At 46.4% G+C, this 18699-nt stretch overlaps 3 protein-coding genes across 3 annotated transcripts; 2 read left to right on the top strand and 1 right to left on the bottom strand.

Moving 5' to 3' along the window:
- Nucleotides 1–2173: 2173 nt before the first annotated feature.
- On the top strand, nucleotides 2174–3609 carry LOC117852676 (uncharacterized). The gene is made up of 2 exons (XM_034734874.2): nucleotides 2174–3058; nucleotides 3154–3609. The coding sequence occupies exons 1-2, from the start codon at nucleotides 2271–2273 to the stop codon at nucleotides 3284–3286; spliced, it is 921 nt and encodes a 306-aa protein (XP_034590765.1). The 5' UTR covers nucleotides 2174–2270; the 3' UTR covers nucleotides 3287–3609.
- A 126-nt stretch (nucleotides 3610–3735) lies between these two features.
- Nucleotides 3736–7333, bottom strand: LOC117852675 (uncharacterized). Its single transcript, XM_034734873.2, has 8 exons — nucleotides 7192–7333; nucleotides 6750–7074; nucleotides 6467–6652; nucleotides 6243–6304; nucleotides 5496–5652; nucleotides 5334–5405; nucleotides 5122–5232; nucleotides 3736–4311 (listed from the first exon to the last, which is right to left on the bottom strand). Exons 2-8 carry the CDS (start codon nucleotides 6972–6974, stop codon nucleotides 3973–3975), a joined length of 1152 nt encoding a protein of 383 aa, XP_034590764.1. The 5' UTR covers nucleotides 6975–7074; nucleotides 7192–7333; the 3' UTR covers nucleotides 3736–3972.
- Nucleotides 7334–10432: 3099 nt separating this feature from the next.
- LOC117852850 (uncharacterized) lies at nucleotides 10433–16951 on the top strand. The gene is made up of 8 exons (XM_034735132.2): nucleotides 10433–10740; nucleotides 11549–11595; nucleotides 12182–12339; nucleotides 13864–14032; nucleotides 14368–14670; nucleotides 14820–14897; nucleotides 15305–15784; nucleotides 16348–16951. Exons 1-8 carry the CDS (start codon nucleotides 10521–10523, stop codon nucleotides 16789–16791), a joined length of 1899 nt encoding a protein of 632 aa, XP_034591023.1. The 5' UTR covers nucleotides 10433–10520; the 3' UTR covers nucleotides 16792–16951.
- Nucleotides 16952–18699: the final 1748 nt, after the last annotated feature.

Below are 18699 nucleotides of genomic sequence, written 5' to 3'. Positions count from 1 at the left end.
CGTGGGCCGGGCTAAGTTTGAGCAGGGGTGGACCAGCCCCGCAAATGCTAAGCCCAAAACCTCGCCTGATTGGAAAGCTTTACTTGATCGTAAGCTGATGTTTTTTTTTTATACCGACATCCTTTATCTGTTGGTTTAACGAGAACAGGCATCCATTCCATGCTTTTCGGCTGGGGACATGTCACGCACCAAATGAAACAGCAAGCTGACGTCGCTGGTGTACGAGGTCGCCGACGTCGCTGCTGGAGGAGCATAGCAACCGAATTTCGGCACGAGGAGCACGGCCCCCCGGCAAAAGGGTACACGGAGAAACCAAAGATCTCTTGGACCATCGAGGACGAGTCGAACCTGCCTTGCACTGTTGCACATAGCACATGCCGTCTTGCCGTGCCAGGCAACCGCTGCATCGCCCGCACATGTGGCGGAGGAGCAGCGGCGCCTCTCGCGCGCGGAGATTTTTTCGCGCGCCTCCTCCTTCCAGGTCCTCGCGCGCAGCCGTGTGCACCGTGTGGTGGGCTGGTGGTCCTCCCGTGTCGCGGGCTCGCGCCGCTCGGGTGAGGTGAGGTCTCAGGTGAAGGCTTCACCGTGAAGCCGTGTGCCACGCGGGCACAGAAAAGTTGAGAGCCCCAGGCCGCTATTTCCTCTAATATCCTGTGCCCCGGGGGGGCCAGCGCGTGCGCGAAAAAGATCTCGTCGTCGTCAGCGTGTGCCGTCCGCGCCGCGCGCGTAGAGGGAGGTTCCTAGCGAGTGGGACGACGGCGGCGGAGATCTGGTTCAGACTTGAGACAAGGCGGCGAATGGCCGTGAAACGGTGAAAGTATTGCCTTCATGGTTCGGGGTTACGGTTGAAGAAGAGCTAGTGTAGGACTCACGCTGCTGAGCGTGACAAGGCATCTCCTAGAAAACAGTTCCTTCGTAGGGCGGAATACAAGTGCGCGCAAATGTCCTAGGGTGTTTGGGAGACGGGGCTAAATTTTAACCCCTGTCACATCTGATGTTTGAATACTAATTAGGAGTATTAAACATAGGCTAATTATAAAACTAATTGCACAACCCCTAGGCTAAATCGCGAGACGAATCTATGAAGCCTAATTAGTCCATAATTTGACAATGTGGTGCTACAGTAACCATTCGCTAATGATGGATTAATTAGGCTTAATAGATTCGTCTCACGATTTTGCCTAGGGGTTCTGCTATTAGTTTTGTAATTAGCTTATATTTAGTCATCCTAATTAGCATCCGAACATCCGATATGATAGGGCTAAAGTTTAGCCCCTCCCACAAGCCTTGTGTGGGTAGGTAGTACTATGTTGAACAAGAAGGAAGGAAGGGTTTGATTTCTCCTGCTTTTTGTGAGATCTTCCCGAGGGAAACAAAGGGTTTGGTCTTTTTACGTGTTCCTTCTTCTCGTGTCTCTGATCATTCTAACTGCTTTTAATTACTTCTTTGAAGAAAATAAAAGAACAGTTTCCCTTTCTTCGAAAGTTTAATTTTTATCCTTAAAAATTCAAGCGAGAAACTATGAGAGTTCAGTTTTTTGATATAAACCTCACACCGCGGTTTCAATAGCTTTGTGGCAACACAATAAGTCAATGTTCCTTATTCATGACGATACGAATCTAAACAAGTTGTACAACAACACTGTAGCGTCCACGATCTGCTATCAAGATCTCGCGCCCCATCTTTGAACTTGTCCTGCTTCCCGAGCATTCCATTCCCACACACAACTATGACCTATCATGTCGCGAGCTCCACATACAGAGCCCTCCTCTGCCACCGTACACACATTTCACCACCCCCCTGGTTGCTGTCCGGCCATGGCAGCCAAGCATGTAAAACCTAACGGCAGCCAGCCAATCAGCACTAGACAAAAGGCCACAAAATGGCGGCCTCGCCGCCGTCAAGCCCGTCTCTAACCGCCGTCGCACTCGCCTACCCCCGGCGGGCCCACGCCCACGCCCCTCCGTCTCGTAGCCCGCAGCTCATTTCGTCCGTCCGCGCTCGGGCCCACTGTCCACCCAAGGGGCCCCACCTCCCTGCTGCGACAACTACCCCGGTGGCCCATCGTGGACCCACCGGCCACCGGGCGTACCGGCCCACCCAATCACCGACGGCCACGGAGGACGCCGTCGCGTGCGCGGGCCGAGCGGGCGTATAAATATTCGCGGCCCCGCGGCGTCAGCGGCGGACACCCTCACACCCACACCGCGATATTTGCGAGGGGGCGAGAAGAGGGAGCGGACGAGGAGTGAGGTGAGTAGGTGACCGCGATGCTGCTGCGGAGCGCGTCCTCGCCGCTGCTCAACTGCGCGCGCGCGCCGGCGTCGGCGGCGGAGCACCACGCGGTGGTGTCGCCGTCGCTGGCGCCCGTGCCGGCGCCGAGGCACGGGGCGGTGCTGTGCCGCGCGATGTCCGAGGGGGACCTCGCGGCGCAGCTCCTCGCCGTCCCCGCGGTGAGGGTGAAGAAGGACCACGAGGGGTGCGGCCACGGGAGGGCGCCGAGGCTGTCGCTGTCGGCGTCCTCGTCCTCGTCCGCCTCCATCTCCCTCGAGGAGGAGGACGGCGAGGGCGAGGAGGAGGAGGCCGAGGTCGCGGTTGCCGTGGCCGGGGCCGGCGTGCCACTGCCGCTGCGGCGGCTGCTGACGAGCACGGGGCTGGACGTGTCCGCGGCCGCGGCGCGGGAGGCGGCGCTGGCGCTCGCGGAGCAGCAGGGTGCCGGGGGCGGCGGCGGGCGCGGAAACGCGTGCGGCTGTGGCCAGGGCGGGGACGCCGGCGGCGGCGGCGACAGCGGCCGCGCCGCCGCGGACGCGCACTACCGGCAGATGATCGAGGCGGACCCGGGCAACCCGCTGGTGCTGGTCAACTACGCCAGGTTCCTCAGGGAGGTGGAGGGGGACGCCTCCAGGGCGCAGGAGTACTGCGAGCGCGCCATCCTCGCCAGCCCCGGCGACGCCGAGGCGCTCTCCCTCTACGCCGGGCTCGTCTGGGAGACCACCCGCGACGCCGCCCGCGCCGATGACTACTACACCCGCGCCGTCCAGGCCGCGCCCGACGACTGGTGAGTGCCATCACCGTGTCACTGTCACCTCTTCCAGCTCGGTGCAGGCGTTCAGATCAGACTGACAAACAAAGTTGCTCTTGCTCCTGCTGCAGCTACGTCTTGGGCTCGTACGCCGGGTTCCTGTGGGACGCCGAGGAGGACGACGAGGAGAACGACAACGCCGAGTCCTTGCCGCCGCCGTTCCTGGGGGCAGCTCAGCATCCTTTCATCACGGCGGCCTCTTAGACGATGAACTCTGAGATCTAAATCCACCACCGGCTGTGAACTAGCTGGATCCGGGCTCCTTGAAGAGCAACATGCCAGAAATCAGAGCGGCCGCTCCGACGAGTCACCGGCCGGCTCGCTGCCGCTTGTGAACTGAATCTCCGGCCACATGTAAAACATGAATCTGGAAGAGCACAACGCGTCTTGGCTTGAATTGTAGGGCTATGTATAGTAGATCTCTAGCCTGAGACCCTGCAGAGCTTGTACATGCACAACGTTCTTGGTCACTTGTGCATCAGTAGTAGTACCGCTTGTGAAATAAAAGTCAGAATCGTTTGTTCCAACTAGTTCATCAGAAGCAGAAATCAAACATCCCACAGAATCAATGCGTGGAGTCACAGCATCAATCGTCAACAAGTTTCTGGGGGAAGAGAGGATGGCAAAGAAATCGATTTGGAGCGAGAGGTATATAGCCCTGGAAATAGGACAATCATATGAAATTATTGCCAACTACAAATACCGCGTATGTGAACAGAAACTAAGACAAACAATACGGGGGGGTCACTTGCCATTCTTCAAACTCCTGGGGATGAGACTAATTTTAGTACATAATACCAGCCAGCAGTTTACTGCAGAAATAGCAAAATGTGATAAAGGAAAAAGGCACAGCCCTCCCATTTCACTGGAGCCGACTTGGTAGGTTTCTTCTACACGTTGAGTCCAGGTTCTTCGGGAGTGACTTGAGCACGGATTGGCTCTCGAACGGGATCTGTCGATGGCTTGTTTTCTAGCTCTTCTGTAGATGAAAGAGAAGCTGCGACATCAACTTTAGCCTTTTGCTCTGATGGCAACTTAGGGAGAGATTTTCGTTGGGGTTTCTTCACTGCATTTGTGGCGGGTGCTTTCTTGATACCATTTTGGGAGACCCTTTCGTCGAGGCTCAGACGAGCTGAACGCACTGTAGGATTTGTATTTCCTTCTGTGCCTGTTGAGGTTGTGTTCTTGGAGCGGCCAAGCTTTGGTGATCTAGGTCTTGTTGTAGGGATCTAATATCAAAAGAGAATAGTATAGCATCCTCGAAGTTAGGAATAGCAACATTGCACCTAGTTACATCTGACTAGATAAAATTTTAGTTGGAAATCCAAAACCAGCCATCTAGTGAAAACAAGTCAAGAATAGGCTTTTGAAGCCTAATAATTGTTGCCTCATTTTTTTTCAAAAGGCTATTAAGTGCTTCACAAAGTATGGATTATGAACTTGCAATGAATTCACCAAGGAACTACATATTAGGGATTTAGGGTACAAACCTAATACAACAAATGGCCAAAGGAAGACATGAATGATATGATGCTCAAGATAATTATTCATTTTCTGCTAACCTGTAAAATAAGAATCTCTACTACAACTGTACAAGTTACAGAAATTTATATTCAGGTGTGCAAAGTGCATTCTAAGCCCTCAAGTTCTTAAGCAATGTAAAGGCAAGGATGTAATTGATATCTTGATATCTGAATAGAAGAATGGCATAGCTCTTTTGTTTGCTAATTGATAGAGTAGAATTCTATGGCAGCTGGCAACAACAAATACGAGGCTCCTTTGTTAATTGTTATCATGTTGATATTATACCAAGATTAGGTTTTCAGTTCACCATGATGGTAAAATATGGTAAACTGAATTCAAGAGTTGCAGAAAACTTAAGGATGATTATTTGATTAACAGAATGTTTTCAGACTGAATCTTTAATGATAAGAATGTTTTCCACGTTAGCAATAAACTGAAATATTTCATCATTTAGACTTAGCATATCTCTGGTGAAACAAGAAGAAAGTTAGCCATGGGTAGGGGAGAACAATTACCTTCTTTAACTCAACCTTGGGAGGAGGTGGTTCCTTGTAAAAGCTAGGCATTGGTGCTGCCTTGAAATTTAAACTCTTTCTAAGCATTTTGAGTTCAGCTTCTTCAGCTTCCTGCATGGTATTAACAAACGGATTAAGCCATTGTTGTATTCTATGTCGCATCGAGCAATGCCACCTCCATAGTCCCACAAAAATAGAATACAGATACAAACCTTTGATTTGGCCTGCAAGTTGCTTTTCTCCAGTTCCTGTGCATGAATCTTCTCCTCAAGCTTTGAGTAGAACTATATCATTGCAGAACTGCGTAAGCAAAAGGAATAATACCCATACGTTCTGAAACTAAAACCTGTCAAAGTTAACTAATAATGAGTTACCTCTCTTCTTTTTTCAGCTCTCTCATCACACTTAAAACTAAAGCCATAAGCAGGAGTGCTGCCAACCCTTTGAGGTTTTATACTTTCATTTGATTCTTCTTCAATATCCTTTTCGACAGAATGTTGGTTTGATGGCTTCTGAGTTTTCTTCTTCTCTCTGGATTGGAATGAAGTGCATGGTATTGTAAGAAACTCTTTAATATCTAAGTGTGCTAGGTAAAAAATAAATTTACAGAGGAAAAAAATGACATTTAAGGTATGTCTTGGTTTGAAACAGGCATCCATAGAGAGAGCTTGTGTAGAAACTAATGTTAACATTTGGCATTACAGAACTCAGTTTCAACTGTCGCAAGACGGAAGTCATAACGAACAGTGGTGTCCAAAATGGCACGTGCTAACGTATAAACAAATTAAAAATAATACATGTAGCTAAAACTGTTTGTGGAACAAACAACAAAAATTGTTCAAAGAAATAAGAGGATCCCTACAAAAAAAGATCCCCTTTGCATATTTGACAGAGCAAGTACTTCAAAAGATGCATTAAATCATCTACGCTGCAAAACATCTAGCAAATTTAACAGTACCAACAATACATAGCCTTGCTGTACTCAAGATAATCTGGGTAGTTAACAGGCTTGACTATTAATTGGATGCTCAGAGCAAAGATTTGAAGTCCATATTCAGAAAACAGACAGAGTGACGCAAAACAGAGCCACAAAGTGCACAAAGAAGAAACAAACAGCTTACTTTGAGTCCTCATGTGATGGGCTCTCCTTGGCAACTGGGCGGAAACTGCTCTTTTCGGCCTTCTGAAATGAAAAAAAATCACCAACAAATATGTATAAGATCAAACTGCAATGCACATTAACATTTCTAAGAGCAATATATGAGCAGTTATGCATATAGGCACTATAAAATATAGGTAGGCATATCATAATTCATACATAAGTCATAACAAAAAATGAACTTACTTTCTTACTGACACTAGCATCACCATTGCTTGAAGAGCTATCAACTAGATCTGGATCAGAAACTCTTGCAATGGGTGCCTTAGGATAAGAAGGACTAGGAGAGCTTCTCCTAGCTTGACTCTTGTCTCCGCCTCGAGGGCTCTGTCTCTGAGATTTAACGACTTTTGGTGAATGGTTTTGACTCCCCTGGAACACATGAAAATGCCAGAAAATACATGACTGTCACCAGATTATCGATTGACAACATCAGCACCGACAATGTGTAAACATGGCAAAGCCTCACCTCAGGAACACGGGGCTTTATGTCCTGTGATTGTGAGGTGGCTTCTCCTTCCACCTCTTCAGATGGGTTGATCACCTCACTTTCGCCCGAATGCGCTCCATCAGCCAGCGCACCGTGTTCTTCTCCATGCCCCTCTACATTGTCACAGGGCGGCAACTTCCCCTTTGCCGCATTTTCAATGCCCATTGCACCAATAGCATCAGCAACCTCCGCGCTCGCATCCATTTTACGCTATCACCTCAGGATTTCTCTAGAACAGTTTACAAAGGAAACTCCCAAGCCAGCAGCTTGCACGAGCTATCCGCACTCACCGCAGGATCATGCTCTGCCAGTCAGCAAATGAATCCGTGTCAAACTAGGAGAGAAAAGAAACATTTTGGACTTTGGCCCCGGTAGCAAAGACAACACGAGCAATCCGCCAAGCAAGCAAGGGAGTCCTCACCAGTGGGAGAAGGAAGCAACTCCTCAGGTTTCGGCAGATCAGATCTCCGGTCCACTGCGGCGGCGCCCAGGGGAGACGAAGACGACAAGGATGCCGACGGGGAAAGGCGGAGAGGCGCGGTCGCGGTCCAAGGACACCTGGATCTGGATCGAGCCGTGGCTCCTCAGCGCAAGAAAGGAAATGGCAAGGGAAAGGAAAGGTGGCGGCTTTACCTGGCCAGGCGAAAGCGACGGGGAGTGGGGCGGGTGAAGCGGCGGGCGGCCGCAGGAGAGCAGGGCGTGGCGAAGGCAGGAGAGCGGCGGCGGCGGTGGGAGACTCCGATGACGGCAGCGGCGGCGGCGGCGGCGGGCGAGGTGGTGGGACGGCGGGAGGGGGACAGCGGGGGCGTGCGTGGCTCGTGCTGTGTCTGGGTTTCCGGGTGGTGGTTTCGAATTTCTACTTGGGACCTTTCTGCGTTCCTCCAAAGCTAACTTTCTGCTTTCAGTTTTTTCCCTATATTTATTTGCCTTCGGTTTCATCTTGTGATATGATCTTTGTCTGTTCCTGCTGTTTATTGTTTTGTGATGTGCTGTTTATTTATTTGTTTGTTTTGTTAGGTGTGGTGTTTATTTGTTCTTTTGTTTTCAAAGATTCGATGATAGTGGATCTTAACCATGCTAAGAAAGTACTCCCTCTGTTCCTATTTATAAAGCGCACTATGATATGTACAGCTTTCCAAATTAAATTTTAACCATTCATTTATTTTATATTATATTTTTTATGTTACAAACTTATAATCATTGGAGAGTACATTTGATTACATATCCAACCATGTCAAATTTACATTAAAAAATAAAAAAATATTGACTAAATTATTGATCAAAGATTGTAAATTTTGAACCTTGATATGCATGTTCCTTCGTCCTGTAATATAAGGCATCAAGGGTTCAAAATTTATCCTCAAATATAAGGTATTGTTGGCACATTTGGATAATTATCATTTAATTCTTTCTATAATTAACAAGATAAGGGTGATTGATTGGTTCCTTGTTATATGCAACTACCATTAAATCAATGGTATATACATCTTTCGCTACTCTTGCTAATATATCCTCGTCTTATATTTCAGGATGGAGGGAGTAAGCGGACATTAAATTGTGCTCCAAATTTCAAGAGATAGTTCAAGTGCGAACTAAACTCTTAAGCATTTTGATATCAGCCTCCCAATTCAAGCACCCATAGTATAGTTCCTAGACTCTATTAATTTTCATTTTTATATGTTTTCTCTATTAATTTTGTAAAATGGATCCTCATAAAATGAAACCTTTAAATTCTAAATTTAGACTTTTTTATATCATAGAGTTGAATCAAAACGACATGTTACTATGTTTCCAAAATTAAGAATCAAAACCACACGCAGCTACCATTAGGGTCAGGACTTAGGTATGTATCAAATATATATTTATGGACCACCAGAAGAATCGGATAGTCCCAAATATAGGGTTAGACATCAATGCGTGTCTGGCATGGAGACTATGATACATGAAGGTGTAGTCTGCATGGAATAGCAGGAACTACACGAAGATTAGGAAACTCCTCATTGTAATAAGAGTATCCGACTAGTATTCTTGTAACCAACCGACCTGTAACCCTGCCCCCGGATACATAAGGAGAGGTAGGGACCCCCTCCAACACAATTCAATACAACTAACGCAATACAACACACAGAACATAGGGTATTACGCTATTCAATATCCCGAACTTGTCTAAATCGTGCGTTAGCGTTCACCTTCGAGTTCCTAATGTCGGCGAACCCTACCAACCAATCCACTACCTTAGGGATACCCTTGGTAGGTTGCTTGTTCTAAATACCGACAGCATGTGCTAAATTGCGGCATGTCTTATTCTCTTCCTACTTAGCTCACACTCATCCTTGCCTTGCCCATGGCTCTTAGCTACGGGTGGTAATGGATCATGACCCCATACCTCTTTCACAATTCAAATCAACCCTATCTATCTTGAGCTTTAAATCATAGAATATTTTAATTCGGTATTTATTGAGCTCGATCCTTAAATTTGCTAGGCTAAATTAGAGGGTCCTTTACCACTCTTAGTTGGTAACGTAAACATGGAAATGGGATGAGATGATGACGGCGGTCCGTCCTCCTCGTTTCCCACCCTTGCCCTCAAGGGAGGGCCCGGAGGCAGACGAAGGCAGCAGCCGGCAGCCAAGCAGCTAATCGCGGTTGGAGACGGGCGAAGGCAACCTGTAGCGGGGACCGAGGGTGAAAATGGCTGGCGACGGGAGCGAGGGGTGGAGACGGTCGACGGAGCAAGAGACGGGTGGCGCGAGGTGGCGCAGCGGTGATCGCGGGAGTTGTGGCAGTCGATGGGGACGGTGGGAGGTGGGGACAGATCGGCGGAGGTGGCAGGAGGCAGGGGCTGGCCGGTGGTGGGCGAGGTGGGGGCGATGGCGGCGCGACAGCGAGCGAGGTGGGGGGGGGACTCACGGAGAAGAAAACGGGGAGGGCTGGGAGGAGTGGATAAGGAAGACAGGAAATGAAGAGAGAAAAAGAATAGGAAGAGAAAAAAAGAAAATAAAAGGAAGAAAAGAAAAAATAAGGGTATTAGGAACATTTCACCTTTCTATCCATTTTAAACAATCGGAGAAGCCGTTTTACCAAACGTTTTTTCAACCAGACGGAGTAAAAAAAAAGCTGCTCTACCGAAGAAGCCATAGCCAGAATCGAAATAGCCACAATCACAATCCTACCAAACGAGCCCTTACTCATCGCAACTTTAGCTGAAATCTTTTTGGCAAAGTATATTGCAACGACCAACTTTATTTGGCCGTGAAACATCCGAACATGCCCGTAGTCTTCTTTTACCAACTATATTGGCGTTTTTGGGTTGGGAGTTCAAATTGCACGTCTACAATGATAAAAAAATTTCCACAAATATATAAATGGATAGCTCATGATGCAACAAAAAAGTGAAATCCGCGCTAGTTGCAACTATTCGTCACATATTTTTATCATATTAAACTCATAATAAAATCCAAAAAATAATACAAGAGTTATAATTACCATATTATATGCCATATTCCGCGATAATACGGTTTTGATTAGTGGCATTCCCTATTCCAAATTCAAAAAGGAAGAAGCAGCAGCAGCAGTCAGCAAGCACGAGCTCTGCCTGCCTGCTAGACTGTAGTGTGCCTTTGGGCCCTTTTGGGCCGTCGCCTCTCTTAACCCCAGCCGCGCCGCCGCCGCGCACCAGCGCAAAACCGGGCTAGAGCGAGGCCAAAGCGGGGAGCACGGAGCAGAGCCCCGGCGAAGCGGGAAGCGAGGATGATGGATTCACGCCGGTGGCAGTCTCCGGCCGCTGCTGCGGCGGCCGCCGAGGCCGCGGAGGAGGACACCAGCGGCGCCGGGGGCCCGTCGAGGCGGCCGGCGCGCCGCGGGATGCACCGCGCGTCGCCCTACGCGGGTGCCCCCCGCCGGTGGCTCCCCAGGCTCCCCGTGGCTTCGAGGATCTTCCCCACCATGCCTCGCGACCGCGCCCCCTCTGGTGATTCCCCTCCCTGCCCCCCACGTTGTTCCGCGCCTCTCTGCTGACGGCTGTTGCCCGTTTGCCGAAGTGGATCAAACCGGGGGGGGGGGGGGGGGGGGAATCTGTGCGACGTTTCTTTTACCTATTTTGCTAGCGAGTTTGTCGCCATTGGTGGAATGGGATCACCGTGGCTCGCGTTTGTTTCTGAGATTGGCGTTATTCTATCTAGGGTTTAGTGTAAGCGCTCATGCCACCTCCACGGTCGCCCTGTACCAATGCTCCAACCTAGGGTTCGATGTGGTGGGCTTGTACTGAAGGGTTATCAAATACCTGCTCTGCTGAATCTGCTAGTGGGCTCGTGATCAAGTGTGACAGAGGTCAACCAACTGATGCAACTTAATTGAGCTCTTCTGCTAGGCAGTTCCTGATTACTACTACTGCTTTGAGTTTCGGGTTGCTTAAGGTGGTTTGTGGTTGTATGGTTTATTAGTTTTGCTCTTTCGGAAGGGACATAATTGTTGATGTGTTCATTGGTTGTTCTTGGTATGCCATACTGATGTCCAATTGCTATTGGAGGGTCAATGGAGTAAGAAGTGTTTCAGTCGTCAAATATTATAATATTGAATTAATGTATGAACCCGTCCTATATTTAGTTTCTTTGCAGTACGTGATTAGTCTTCTTAGTAGCCCCCACTTGTATATCCCTGTTATAAAGTTTGATGTAGCTATGAAGTTGTCATCATGTGAGTTAGTGCAAAAAGGGTTCTGTCTATCCTGCATCTCAATGTTTCATGTGGATCCTTACTGGTGTTTCAAATGTTTGCAGACAATAATCAAGAGGTTCATCGTGAATCACTGGATGTAATTCCTGAAGTAAGCAGAGTTTCTTCTCTTGAGAATGATTTTTTCCTCTTGATTTGTAAAAGTATGTTTTTTCTATCTACGGAGTCTACTTTTTCAAATAAATTGTTACTACATTACCTCAAATACTGCTGTCACAGACCAATGTAACCATGCTAGATAACTTCTATTCGTGCATTTCATGGTCTATCATTATGCACTTAAAACTTGAAAATAGTTAGCACAACAAGAAGATACCCACTTAAGCTACCTCGTCTTAGATTGTAAAACTATATCATATTGCTTATATATATGTTGGCTCATTGCGTGAGAATGCGCACTTCAGATGCTGTTACAATGGTACCTAGGTTTGCTTCCCCAAATTCTGTACTTTTGGTTCCATCACTTCATGATTTAATCTTTTTCAAGTTTATATACTGTTGGAGCTAGAAGCAATAAGGATAATGATTGATGACCCTGTTCTCTTTTCCATTTTGTGCATTACTTGCAAACCACAAGATCAGTAGCCAGCTACCTACCTTGTTTGCCTATGTATTCTCCATTTCATTTCCAATCAAGATATATCTGTTAGTTTCTTATGGTGCAATGTGAACCGCAGAGACAATCCACGGAACCAAACACCAATGCTGCAGCTGTTGGGCCAACGATTCAAGTGAGAAATAAATTCAACCTGCTTCTGGAAGGTGACAGAAATCCAAGTCATGGAAATGGTCTTGCTGACATTGAAAATATAATTAACCAGAGACATTTTTCTAGGTAGGTTTTCTGCACCTTCGGAGCTTTGACCTTTGTGTAGTACTCCCTTTGTTTGTTTTTAGTAGGTATTTTAGGATTGTAAAAAGTCAAAGTTCATAATTTTTTACCAATAATTAAGTAAACTATATGCATGCTTAGGGAACATGAAAGCTTATAAGTTGGCTCAACCTATCTAAACTACTAAGGTGGAACTGATTCCACCCAGAACACATGTGGCTTAACAGAAATTAGAACAGTAAGGTGGTGTTTGGATAGTCGGAAATGTGGGATGGGAATGGGATATGAGCTTTGGGGGAAATCTACAGCCATGTTCAAATTTTGGGAAAGGGATAAGAGGGGATCTAGGGAAACTTATCCCATCGAGGGAGGTGGGTTTAGACAGGGAAATGGACACCAGGCCCACCTGCCCATACGCCTGACGTCCGGAGCACCAACGACGAGTTCCGCCACCCGCTCGACTCGCTGACCCATCCTCCGATCTGGCCACCAGGGCTCATCTCCACCACACCGTGCTCTCGCGCCACCTGCAATCCAAGCCTGCAGCCGCGTAATCTCTTCGCAAGTTTCCGCTGTAGGCAAGCACTGAGCATGCCGCCGCGCTTGCCTCCAGGCCCACCGCCCAATAAAGAATGGGCACAGCCGTGATTTGGCCATGGCGGAGCAGGGGAGGCGGACACCCTCCGCCAATGCTAGCTGCTTGGCTAGTATTCGTTTGGAGCTGCTGCATGCTTCTTTAGGAGTTGTATTGTTTTTCTTTTTTCCCTAGGTCTTTCCGTAGGCTGCAATTACTTTCTAGATCTACTGAGAGTCTGAGACAAGGGAAGCAACACGGAAGATCCTGCGATCAAATTCAAGGCACTGATGAATTCTTAAATGCTAAATATTGCTCCGTTTTGACTTGTTTATGCAAACAAGGAGAGCTCATGAATTTTTCATCTATTTTCAGCAGAGGGCTATTTTGGTCACTAAAATTATATCCCAATCCAAAACTTCATGCAAGCCAAACACAGGAAAGGGAATACAATCACATATCCTTTTCCCTAACCTACCTTGACATATCCCATACAATTTCCCTATACCAAACCCAACCTATATACAAACGCCACATAATGGGCTGGGGTATTACAATAATTCTTTTATTTGAAATAATGTAATTTATAGAAATCACCAGGTTTACCTTTTTTAGAAAAGGAAAACCCCTAGGGGAAAAGATGAGGTCACAGTGGGTTTTTAGGGATCTGAGTTGGGCGATTACCAACAAATACTTGATGCAGTTGTTGGCAAAGGATATTACAAGAAACTGAACAAAGTATTTTGTGTTACTTGTGAATGCCAATCATTTCCATTATCATTTCTTCTTTCCATTGACTTCCATAACCAGACTACTGGAGTGGTCACACATCATATGGAGAAATATTTATCCCGTAACAGACGATAGTTGGTGGTTGTCTGGTTTTTGTCTTGAGTTTATTGTTTATTTAAGCTAGGAATTTCAGATACCTGCACTCCCTTTTGGTGTTACAGGGATGAGACAGAGCGTCTAATAGAGATCATGCGGTCAAGGACCCCTGATCTTAGTGTTGAAGACCAGAGAGCTCCGGGCTCTACTGCAAAGGGTTTTGAAACCACTCCATTTTCAACACCCGCAAGACTAATTGATCCTCAGACACCTTGGGGTACTCCATCATCAAATGTAAGAATGTCACAACTTCGCCTTATGATTATTTATCTGTACAGAAGATGTTTGTAAGCACCTGGCAATCCTTTTGCCTTTTGTTAGTTCTATAGGATGTGAATTCTGTCTATATGCTTTTGAAGTTGAATTATGTTGGTAGCTGAGTAATAATTTGCTGAAGTATGCTGCAATTTCAAAAGACATTGTGATTCAAACATTTTTAATCTCTTCTTTTGCGTATTAACAGATTGCAAGAGTGTAATTTACGCACAGTGCTTAAGCAATACCATATTAATCCTTATTTTCCGCTTGATTTTGTTGTATCTGATCTTGTGCTTTTATTGGCATTCTAGGCGCATGGCATCGGTTCTTCACCAATTGAAATCGCCAAAGCTTTTATGGAAGCACAGACCTCAGCCTCTGTACATGAGTCTCAGAAGCGGAAATTCAGAGCTTTGAGTCATGGAGTCGAGGCTGATAATTCCACATCAAAAGTGTTCCCCAAAGTAGCTACTGATTCTTCAGTATGCTGGCCTGGTTCAGTTGTCCGAGGTTATCCCAATTATCTTACACCACAAAGCAATAAAGGAAGGGCTCTGCCTCAGCCTCTTTCTCGCACGCCTTATAGTGGCTCTGTATTTCAGAGATCTATTAAGGTTGTATATTGATCTATATTGCAATCGATTTCTATACTAAGCTCTGGCATGCCTCTTTTTGTCGTTAGCTATTTCTATCACTAAAAACGAGCATCCAAATATCACCTTTGGGAGCTATAACATTGATGCTCATTCTTCTGTAATTACAGAGCAGCAGGCATAGTGGTACCTACAATAACTCTTCTGGACAGCCACAACTTTCAACTCCCTTTTCTGTTGGAAGTAAGGTATCGGTTGATCAAGTTGTGTGTATTTTACTGTTACCATGATACACCGTTGTCTATTTTGCTTCATGAAAACAAGAAAGCTTGGGCAGATTGAAGCCCATGTAGCTGTATTATATGTTAGAATTGTTTGTGCAAGTTTGCAATTAGTAATCATTCTATCCTTGTATGGGATTGGGTGATATCGCTCTCTGCTTGGAAGGTTGTCAAACATGAGTATATTCAATACAAATAATTCCTGTAATTCTTGCTCTAGAAAACTTTGAATCGTGATTCACAACTGAAAACGAGTTATAACACTGTATGCTATGTTTAGAGCTTAATGTGCTATCACATGAGAACTTTTCCAATGTAAAGATGTTGTATGCCCACCTGTGCCTTTTGTTCTAATATTCTTATTTAATTTGTAGGCACTAGTAGAAGATAAATTGGCATCAACAAGCGGTAGTATGGTGCAACCATCATCATCTTCCAGAGGACAGATTGATGTTTTTGGGTCTAATACTTCCTTCTTTCCAAGAGATGGTTCTGCTGCTACAAAGAGTATTGCATTCAATCTGCAAGGGCCTGATGGGAAAAGCACCATAGAAAGCAGAGCAACTTCTGGACACACTTCTGCTGTAGACAACATTTCCAGAGGTGCTTCAGTATCTGTGCATCCTAAGTCAAGTGAAACAGCTTTCAAAATACTTCAGCATCTTGAGAGAACCATCCCTTCCCCTACATTGAAGCCACTAGATCTAAGACAGACTTTAGCAAAGAGAAATGCTTCTTCTGTTGCCACCAATAGCCAGATTAAAGGGCCTGATTACAGTATTGGCAATGGTCACAGGCAGAGTGGCACTAATGAGAGTGGTAGTGGTAATTTGGAGACTGCAGATGCAAAGAAGGTATATCCTGTTTGCTTTGTTTAGCATAATCAAATGTACCTATTGTTTCCTAAATGTATATGTTTAGTGCAACGAAAGATTTCTAGCTATCTACTCTGAATCTTTCTTAAACACAAAGTCAATTGGATATACTCCCTCCATCCCAAATTATTTTAGCCATTTTGGCTTTTCTACATCTCCTAAATTATTAGCCGTTTTGGCTTTTCTACATTCATAGATTTTGCTATGCACCTAGACATATATTATATCTAGATGCATAGCAAAATCTATGAACCTAGAAAAGCCAAAACGACTAATAATTTGGGGCGGAGGGAGTACACACTATTGAATCACTGAAAATGTTGTACGCAAAAATCATACAGAGCCACTTTTAATTGTGGCAGTGCAATGCAAAACAACGGTTCTCTTTTCTTTTATTTGCATTTTCTCTTGATCAATTATCTAAGTTTCTTCTCCACTGCTATCATACATCAGTTGTTCACTGCGGATTGGATTTGTTGAAGCAGATTTCTGGTTGCGTCAAATACTCCTCTAATCAGTTATGTTTTACCATGTGTGTTCAGGTACCTCCGAGCAGCCCCAGTGCAGAAGAGTCGAGTCAAAGAATTCAGAGCAGCAGAGCTAACACTGAAGTTCCTGAAACACGCACTTCTCAGCAACCTCTGAGATCAGGAGTGACATTCACCTCAGCTGCCGAGGTCTCGGATAAAAATACAAGCAAAGGTTTCAGCTTCACATTCCCTGTTCCCAAAGCCCAAAGTTCTCTCTTTGAACCGCCACCTACACCAACGCTGGCTTCACCGCCGAGGACCCTGCCAGTCACTACCGAAGATATTCCCAAGTTCAGCTTCGGCTCATCCAATGCGACCAACAAGCTGGTCTTCTCCTTCGACTTCTCGGGCAGCTCTCTTGGTGCAGATGGAACAGAGCCAACCTTCAAATTTGGGTCCGGAAGAAAGCGAGAGCTGTGTTACGATATAGCAAGCAAAGATACGGTTTGTTTCTGAATTTTGATAGATGCCATGTCAACGGATCCGAATTATATCACGATTTCTTTCTTGGTGTGCTGATGAAAGACATCTTCATCTCCCGAAAGTTGGAACGTTCGAGCTATATGCATCAGGACATCGGCCTCTCATTTATCAACGGACTCAAAACTCTTTTCCATATTCTTGGTGTCTGGCTGGATATTTTCGCAGTCGTGGTTGTGCCATAGTGCATCAGTCGATTCGGTCCCCCTCTCTCTATAAGATGCCCATACGTTGTTACGGTAAAATGACATCGTGACATTTTTACCGTGTTGTGTAACTTTTCTTACTCTAGTACTATTCACTAAGTAGAGAATTGGTTTTCGATGCGCCCCCTTTTGTCCCGGTTTAAAGTTGGCCCGGGACAAAAGGTTCACCAACCGGGACTAAAGCTCGATCAATGGTGGGGGGCTCACCAACCGGGACCTTTTATCCCGGTTGCAAAGGCTAGTGGGAAAAAGACCCTGAGAGGTATTTTATCCCGGTTTGAAACACCAACCGGGATAAAAGACCCCTCCAACACCAACCGGGATAAAAGGGTCGAGAGCCTTTTATCCTGGTTTGTAATACCAACCGGGATAAAAGGGGGTCATTTATCCCGGTTGGTGTTTCAAACCAGGATAAAAGAGTCCCTCACGAGTTAATACAAAAGGATAGTATCCCCTGTATAGTTAGATGTGCTGTGTATGTGGGATGGTAAGGAAGCTACGCGCGAGGCTGGAGGTTGTGGGTTCGAATCCCACGCAGCGTGCACGCGCATATTTCACGTGAAAAATCGCGTGACTTGTGAGTGACCCGGGATAAAAGACCCCCTCTTTTGTCCCGGTTGGTTTATCCCGGATGGATTTTCGGGAGATTTGCATCCTACCAATCGGGACTAAAAGCCAATTCTCTACTAGTGATTGGACAGGCCGCCCCTCAAATTCAAGCACTATTTTAGTGTAGCTAGATCGTCACTCAGTTTTTCAATTTTTTATTTTTTAGTTAGGTCTGTCCTGCATACATGTTTTGTTATTTTTTAAGCTAATAAATGATCCCTAACGTTTGGAAATTAAATATGCACCTAAAATTTTAAAAAATCTTAATATTACGTATGGATACATGTAATTTAATTTTGTGAAGTTCAATTCATTTGAATAACTCTCGCTCAATGCATCACAGGGTGAGAGCTACCTCACTCATCTACCATCCACTAATGCAATATATATATATATATATGCTTTAGAGGCTTTCGTATCTGAACGTGAACGGAAGTCCATAAAGCCTCAGCATCCTCTTTGGTCCTTTTGTTCCAAGTGTCACTGCTGATATAATCTGTGGAAAGGATGGTGCTTTCCTCGCAGAAGCCGCGTCTGATCCTGCGCATTTTGACGCACGCCTGCACCGGCCGGTCTGGACGTCTGGTAACCAAAGGGGAGCACGGAGGGTGACCTGGCTGGATGCCAAGGACAGGAGTCGAGTCCGAGTCATGAGGTGAGAACGACCGGTTCGATGCCGAAAGAAATAGCTGCCTGATTGCAGCACCGTCGACTCCTCGTCGTTGGGCCAGGACACACACAGGCTGGAGCCGCGTGGCCGGGCTGATGGAGACGGCGAGTCACCATCATCCAAGACGCCAAGACGGCGTCGGTTGCGTTGGAGCTGGAGACCTGAAGAGCGGGGGAAGAATCTCGGCCGTGCATTATTGGTGTCCGGTGTCCCTGCACTGCAGGTATCATTGTTGGAGTGAGGCGTCCAATCATACGATTAGGAGGTCTCACCGGCCTAACCACACGGCCACGGCGGGCCAAATCGTTGCCGTCCAGTACTCCAGTAGCAGTAGGCTAAAGGCTACTGCGACGGCACCTCACCTCACTGACACGAGTGGAACAAGACGGGATGGCCGGG

The sequence above is a fragment of the Setaria viridis genome, chromosome 4 (genome assembly GCF_005286985.2).
Source record: "Setaria viridis chromosome 4, Setaria_viridis_v4.0, whole genome shotgun sequence".
Lineage (NCBI taxonomy): Eukaryota > Viridiplantae > Streptophyta > Magnoliopsida > Poales > Poaceae > Setaria > Setaria viridis.
Note: the sequence above shows the minus strand (reverse complement) of the source record. Positions and strands in the feature narration are given on the sequence as shown.